The following is an 8,727-nucleotide window of genomic DNA, read 5'->3' as shown; positions in this document are numbered from 1 at the left end:
GAGCTTTTGTTTTTTATTCTTTATATTTTTATCTGCTTTTTTTATTTATATACATAATTGTGATTATTTTTATATGATCGTGATTAATTATTTTATTTCTGCTACTGGTTGTGAATTTTTATGTGTCTCTAATCTTGTTTAAATAACTAATTCAGTAGCACATCACAGTAGACTATAATGTTTATATAAACAGCTTCATTTAACCGAGAATTAAAATTGAAATTCAAGAAAAACTAGTCGATAACCTCTGTTCTTGATCATATTTCCAAAAACTCGAATTCGAAACCCTTTTCAAAATAAAAAAATGCAGTGTTGTTAGGAATCCTCTAAACGATCTTTCTGCAAAATCTTAGCTTCCAATTCATTATATCAAGATTTAATTTTCGAGTCAAAGATATTTTACAAAAAGTCAAATTTTGTGTTCATCACGAAATTCGAAATCGTGTTGCAGTTTTTGGTTCAATTGATGTTTGAGATAGATTCTATGAGTGAATTACAAAGTATTTTGTGTTATGATCTTAGCCTAAAACGATCTTAAAAATCAAAATCAATAATTTTTTTTCTTTTTACTCGACAACAGCGAGCAGCTTTTTTTATTTTTATTTTTTTCTGTTATAATACTTCAAACACCCAAAATTAATTGTTTATGTTTCAAATACGTGTATTACATCAAACAAATAATCTAGCTATTATGGTTTTGATTTACTCCGGTCGATTTATATTTTGAGAAGGAGAAAAAGAAAATGAGAACAGAAAGATACGACTTAAATATATTTAAGTTAGGATATTAATCAGAAAAACAGATACAGCGTGTTGGTTAAGGGTGGTAGCGGGTGAGCGAGAGGTCACGGGTTTGAGTCCCGTCTTGGGCAATTTTTTTTGAAAAAGCTTGGAATGTAGCCTTTTATTTTTATTATTATTATTATTATTATTATTATTATTATTATTATTATTATTATTATTATTATTATTATTATTATTATTATTATTATTATTATTACTATCATCATCATCATCATCATTATTATTATTATTATTATTATTATTATTATTATTATTATTATTATTATTATTACTATTATTATTATTATTATTATTATTATTATTATTATTATTATTATTATTATTATTATTATTATTATTATTATTATTATTGTTATTATTATTATAATTATTATTATTATTACTACTAACATCAATATAAGTATTATTATTAGCATCATTAAGATTATTAGTATTATTATTAAAACTATCATTATTATTATCATTTTAAATATTATTATCATTGTTATGATTATAAGTAAGTATTATATTTATTAAGTATTATGATGAAACTTTCATTTATTATCCAAGTATGAATATTATTATTATTATCACTAATAGTTATATTATTATTATTATTATTATTATTATTATTATTATTATTATTATTATTATTATTATTATTATTATTATTATGATTATTATTGTTATTATTATTATTATTATTATTATTATTATTATTATTATAAAAATAATACAAGTTATCATTATTCTCATTAATATTAGTATTAGTATCACTTTTGTAACTATTAGTATTATTATTATTATTAAACAAAAGTATCATTATTAACAATATCATTATTATTATTAATATCATCATTTTTAACATAAGTATAATTATTATTAAAATTATTATCGATATTATCATTTTTACAAAAATTAACATTTTTGCTATCATCAAAACTATATTATTATTATTATTATTATTATTCTTATTATTATTATTATTATTATTATTATTATTATTATTATTATTATTATTATTATTATTATTATTATTATTATTATTTTAAAACCTTATTATGATTATTATCATTTTTACTACTAGTATTATTATTATTATTACAAAATAATACAACTCTTTATTCATTATCATTATTAATATTATTTAATCAAATAAATACCTATATATATATATATATATATATATATATATATATATATATATATATATATATATATATATATATATATATATATATAAACTTATTCGATTACGAGTATATGTGTTAATATATATACTTGATATAGGTTTGTGAATCCGAGGACAACTCTGCACTTGTTCAGTACCATCATATGCATATTTACTATAAACTATCGTATCGTGAGTTTCATTACTCCCTTTTTATCTATATTTTTGGGCTGAGAATACATGTACTATTTTTATAAATGATAGACACAAGTACAAACTATTATGCGACCAACATGAGTATTTTTATTGTGCTCATTTGAAACATGCAAATCCGTACTTTGTAATATCATTAATTTCTAGATGAAATAAAGAGGCAAACGGAATTATTATAAATAGCGCTATTGGGAGTAACGTCCCGCACTGTTGACCTCAGGTCAAATGGTGGTATAATAATGATCTCGACAATTACATATGTATTGTTACGGGGTAAAATCATTTAGTTTTGATATTATACCCTCATGGCATACTTTTGATATACATGATATATCGTCTTTTATTAAATCTTATGATCTATTACTGAAATCATTATTTATGACAAATCTATGAACTCACTCAACCTCGTGTTGACTTTTTAAAGCATGTTTATTCTCAGGTACTTAAATATTGCTTCCGCTGTATATCTGCTGCTTTGATGATGATTGCTTGCTATGCTTGGAGTCTTCATTACATATCATATCAATTAAGAAGATTTAATGCTCTAAATACAATGTAATCTATTTATCTTCCGCTGCAAAACTCAATAAAACGTCTTCATTACATATCAATTAAGTGATTTGGTATAATTAGTCACAAATACCCCAGGCCCTATTTGGAGGTGTGACACTTATGCATGACGTTGAGCGACCTGCTGAACGTTGGACGGACAATATTAAAAACTGCCAAATATTGCTATCTTTTATGCTTTTTGATCCATTCTTTTGTACAAGAACGATGTTTTTATACGTTTATCCCTTAGGATACACCATTAGGTCCCCCAGTTTAATTTCTTTATCTTTGCTAAAAATAAAGTCATTAAACTAAAAATTAAAGAATGCCTTTTTCTTAGGGAACATAAACCTGCTACAGGCGTTCTGTGTCTCTGCAGCAGCAGTTTCTTTTTTATCATTGTATGCAAAAAGTAACTTTTCAATTTTGAATTTTATTTTTCTTTAACTTTGTGTTTCCTGCATATTATTATGCTTAACAAGTGGTAACATATTGTCCATTCGATTAACATCAACTGTTTATCTTCGCTCCTCTATTTAAAGCCCAGAGTTACTGTTCCATTTTTACTCCGATCTTAAATACATCCCCATCTATCTTAAAACTCTGTTAAAATTCTTCATCATTATTATCAAATCAATGGCCCCCTTAAATGTAGAAAACATTCGTAGTGGAATTACTTCGACCTACTTAGATCGTTTCAGAGTTCTATTTCCCAAATTCTTTAGGGCCGACGCCATAATACCACTTCCCTATGAGCGTACATCTCATCCCCCTGCTGGCAAAGTTGCCATTTATGGTCATCCACTATTCTTTTCGTTTCTTCGTATTCCTTTTACGACATTCTATTTAAATGTTTGCGGCTTTTACGGTGTAAGCGCTGGCTAATTTGAACTTATGCGGATTCGAAAAATCATGCTTTTTAAGATGTATTGTTACGCTCGCAGTATTATGCCTTCTATTCGCCATTTTTGCCACCTCACTACTGTTAAATCTTACGATAAAGGATGGTTCTATATCTCAAACATGAACGGATTCCTTCTTACCTCCAGCGACGTTTCGAAAGATTGGAAAAATACATTTTTCTTTATCAATAGTGAGGTCATACCCGGCAGCTCATTAAAAGCTTGTTATTGGCGTACCTCATTCGAGCCTCTCAAGATTACCTATCCTAGACTATCTACAGATGAACGAAAATTACTGAATACAATGATCAAGGAAAGAATTCCTAACCGGCGTTATCCATAACACATTCTTGCTTTATGTACAATTAACGCTAAATGGGATGATACTTGTTGTTTGCTCGTGCATTATATTTACTGCTCAATAATTGTGAAATATTTCTATTCCAGCAATTACTTTGCTCACTGCCGGATGCTATTACATCACAATTGAAGCCAGATGCCATTGATAGGCTTAGAATAGTAGGGGAACAAATAGAACACTTATCATTCCCTGAATTAGAAAATGTATGTAATAACCCTTCTGCATCGGTAGACGACATTTTGAATTTGAAGCTGTGATATGTAACGTTGCATTTTGTTTTGAATATGAATGCTTAATAGATATATATTTTAGTACTTTGTAGTAATTGTGCAAAGCTTTATATGTTTGATTATTAGAATCAAATATGGTGGCTAGCCATGTATTATTTTTTGTTTTTTACGTCATGACGGTCGTAGATACAATCTATTGATTGGATGCTCAGCGTAGTTCTACGACATCCGCTGCCATTTCAACCTTTTGAGTATGATTGAACTTCTGCCACCGAGAACACATTTCTCTTCTGTGGGCAGGGATGACACACAGCTTTGTGACATATGATAAAAAATCCTTGGCTGTGCTCCATTTTGGCGTTGTACAGTGAGCCCACAAAACATATGGTACTTCATCCACCCATTTAGTCTGACTCAAACCCAGTCTAGCCTTTATGCTGGCTACAATTTCCTTATTTGTCACTTCAACTTGGTTGTTTGCTTGTGGTGAACAACAGAGGTGAATGTTTGTTTAATGCTTAAATCTTCACACCAACTTTTAAATGGATTCTACTGTTTACCATTATCGCTTACAATTTCATTTGGCAACCCATACCTGCATACAATATCATTCCATACAAACTTTTTGATGGTTTCACCCGTTATCCATGCCAACATCTTTGCCTCTACCCACTTAGTGAAAAAATTAATTGCAACCACCAAAAATTTTGCATTGCCAACACTCCTTGGGAATGGTCCCACTATATCAATTACCCATTTACAAAATGGCGATGCAGATGAAACTGATATTAAATCATATTTTGGCAAACGTTGGACGGTCACATGCCGTTGACATGCATCATATCCTTTGATTGTCTCTGCCATATCTCGATAAATTGTTTACCAATAATATCCTTGCCTCATGATCCATGCTACAATGGTTTTTATAACCAGAATGATGTGCACACAAACCTTCATGCATCTCTTCAACCACATCTACAGCTTGTCGTGGTGCTAAACACCTCAAATTTGGACCATTGAAAGATTTTCTGTAGAGCACGCCGTTCTCTAATACGTAGAGTGGAGCACTTACCTTTATCCATCTTGCTTTCGTGAAGTCATCTGGCAGTGTTCCGTCCTCTAAATATTTAACATAAGGAGTCATCCAGCATGATCTCCCATCTTTAACTGTTGCTATTACCACCTTTTCATTAATTGACTTATCCTTCAAAACTTTCACCAAAACTTTCTTATGTAAATGATCAAATGTTAATATTGCTAATTTTCTCAATACATCATCTTTTTTGTTCTTATTTCTTGATATTTGCACAACCACCAGAGTTTCGAAATTCTTTGAAATCTTTTCAACCATTTGTAAATATCGCTTCATTGATGTATCTTTTGCTTTAAAGGCCCCATTAACTTGTTGTGCAACAATCTGAGAGTCCACATATTCACGTAAATACTTTATCCCCATCTCAAGCACTATGCGGAGGCCAGAGAGCAACACTTCATACTCTGCTTTATTGTTATATGCATAAAAACAAAACTTAAGTGCATATGTATGTTATTCCCCTTCCAGATTTGTAAGCACCAATCCTGCACCTACTCCCTCCTCACTTGATGCTCCATCAGTATGTAACTCCCACATGCAATTATTGTTCTTTGCCTTATGTGAATATTCTACTTTTTCAGTTGTTTTTAAAATGAAATCTGCCAAAATTTGTCCCTTAACTGCATGCCTTGGAGAAAAATCTATTTCATACTCACCTAACTCAACTGCCCATTTTTCTAAACGCCCAGATGACTATGGGTGTTTCAAAGTTTGTTTAATTGGTTGGTCTGTTAAGACAAGAATTGGATGCCCTTGAAAATATTGTCTCAGCCGTCTAGCTGCGTGCCATAGAGCATATACCAATTTTTCGATCGGTGGATAATTGATTTCACTTTGTTGTAACAACTTACGGGCGAAATATATTGGCATTTGCACCCCATTTCGCTCTGCGATTAAAACTGAACTAATGGCTTCTGCTGATACTACCATATATAGGATTAACATTTCTCCTGCTATTGGTGTAGTTAATGTTGGTAACTCCTTTAAAAGTTGTTTAACATCTTGAAAAGCTGCTTCAACTTTCGCCGTCCATGCAAAATCCTTCTTGTTCAAACAACTGTTTAAAACCTTCATGAATGGCAATGAACGTTGTGCTGCTCTGGATAAAAACCTTGTTAATGTTGTCAACCTTCCATTCAAACTTTGCACTTCTTTCTTTGTTTTTGTAGAAGCCATATCTTCAATCGCTTGAATTTTCTTTGAATTTGCCTTAATTCCTCTCTCCGTAACAATATGACCCAAAACTTTACCCTCTTTTACACCAAAAGTACACTTTTTGAGATTTAACTTCATATTAATCTTGCATAATGACTCAAAAGTCTCAAGAATATCCCTAAGAATGCTTTCCTCCGTATGTCTTTTAATAATGATATCATCAACATAGGCCTCCGCATTTCTGCTTATTTGAACTCTAAATGCCATATCAATGACACGCTGGTAAGTTGCTCCTACATTCTTTAATCCAAAAGACATTTTCACATAACAAAAAATTCAATCCGCCGTGTGAAAAGCTATTTTATCCTGATCCCATACTGCTATGGGAATCTGATGGTACCCCTTGTAGGCATTCAAAAAAGCCTTAAACTGATATCCACTTAAAGATTCCAACTTCTAGTCTATTTCTGGTAAAGGGTAATTATCTTTCGGGCAAGCTTCATTTATGCCTGTAAAATCCACACATATCCTCCATGTGTTATCTGGTTTTTTCACCATTATTGGATTTGCCACCCAGGTTTGATACTTGACTTCTTTTAATATTCCGACATCCACCAAATTTCTAACTTCTTCTCTCAGAATATTTTTCCGTTCAGGAGCCATACCTCTTTTCTTTTGAAAAACTGGTGGAATATTAGGAGTCACATTAAGCTTATGCTCAGCAATGTGCCGTGGTACTCCAGTCATATCAGAAACTTGCCATGCGAATACATATATATTGGCAGCTAAGATATTGTAAAGCTTTTCTTTTGTTTGGTTTGTTAATGTGTTTCCAATGATAATTTTTTGATCTGGGAATGCTGGATTTGGTGAAACTGATCCATCATCAAGAATAATTGGTTTAACAGTTGTACGATTTATCTGTACACATTCAATTGTTTTTTGTTCAGCGTACAGTGTTGCTATCCTAGTCGATGTGGGATACTTCATCATTCCATGTACTGTTGATGTTATAGCTCCAAAAGTCATCATAGCTGAACGTCGTAAAATGACATTATATTGTGAATTCGCTTTTACTATAAGAAACTCGATATGAGTTGTTCTTTTGAATGGTGATTTCCCCAACACTACTTCTAAAAGTATACTTCCTTTGGACCATGACAGATCATTAGCAAAACTTGCTAAAGGAACAAGCGTGTCTTTCATCGTCTCTTTTACTCTTTCTGGTAATTGTACGAAACAGGGTTCATACATGATATCTGCTCCTGCTCCAGTATCAGTATATATTCTTCCAGCAATACAATTTTCTATATGAGCTTTAATCACCATAAGATCATCAGACAGATTATATTAAACATAGACGGGAAAGCAATTAACTCTTGCTTCCAATCTTCTAAAGTTTCTCCTTTTCTCCGTTGTCTGGTTTGCCACTTATGTATCATATTTGCTTCAACAGGTATTATTCTATGATTACTATCTTTTCTGCTCTTTCAAATTGAGTGATTCCTTGAAACATATGGCGCCATATGTTGGTACTATTTTCCATATTGAGGATGAAAGATACCAGTACAGTAGAATAACAGCCTAGCTTTGAGCGATATGTTGTCGACTGATGTTTGCCCTCAGAAAATAATCCGTGCAGACCCGGAACATAGATGAAAAATCCGTGGGATGGCCTCAATCAGTCTTTGGATCAATCTATATTTGGTCCGTGTAGCATTCTGTTGCTAAGCGGTTAATATTTTAGAGTGAGAAAGTACTGTGTGAGAGAGAAAGTGTACTTCTCTCTGACTGAAGTTCAGATGTGAAATGTGGTGACCCAAGGGGTCTATTTATAGGCATAGAATGTCCGAAATTCTCGGGAAACACGTGTCAAACGCTGATTAATTCAGTTATGCAAAATATCCGGAACCGCCTTTGGCGTGTGCTGATGTGGATGTGTGTCGCTCATGCACTTACTCAAGGGCTTAAGCATAGAAGCTGCATACAGGGCTTATGCATGACGATAGGCGGCCTACTGAACGCTAGATGAACAATGTTAAAAACTGCCAAATATTGCTATCTTTTATGTTCTTTTGTACAAGAAGGATGTTTTTATGCGTGTATCCCTTAGGATACACTATTAGTGTATTTAATGTAATTAAATGCATACTTAGTTCTTTGTGGACTATTATAATTAATATGGGAATATATTAATCATTAAAACTTATTTCATGCTTTGAAATACAAATGAACGATTTTAAGAATTGCAACAGATGTCCTTCGGG

The 8,727-nt window shown here is 31.6% G+C and overlaps 1 protein-coding gene across 1 annotated transcript; it reads right to left on the bottom strand.

The window, feature by feature from the left end:
* Window positions 1-6,916: 6,916 nt before the first annotated feature.
* On the bottom strand, window positions 6,917-7,789 carry LOC139870840 (uncharacterized). Its single transcript, XM_071858610.1, has one exon. It carries the CDS (start codon window positions 7,787-7,789, stop codon window positions 6,917-6,919), a length of 873 nt encoding a protein of 290 aa, XP_071714711.1.
* Between the last annotated feature and the right edge of the window lie 938 nt (window positions 7,790-8,727).

This window comes from Rutidosis leptorrhynchoides, chromosome 10 (assembly GCF_046630445.1).
Source record: "Rutidosis leptorrhynchoides isolate AG116_Rl617_1_P2 chromosome 10, CSIRO_AGI_Rlap_v1, whole genome shotgun sequence".
NCBI classification, from domain to species: domain Eukaryota; kingdom Viridiplantae; phylum Streptophyta; class Magnoliopsida; order Asterales; family Asteraceae; genus Rutidosis; species Rutidosis leptorrhynchoides.
The sequence above is the reverse complement of the archived record's forward strand: the minus strand, read 5'-3'. Positions and strand labels throughout refer to the sequence as shown.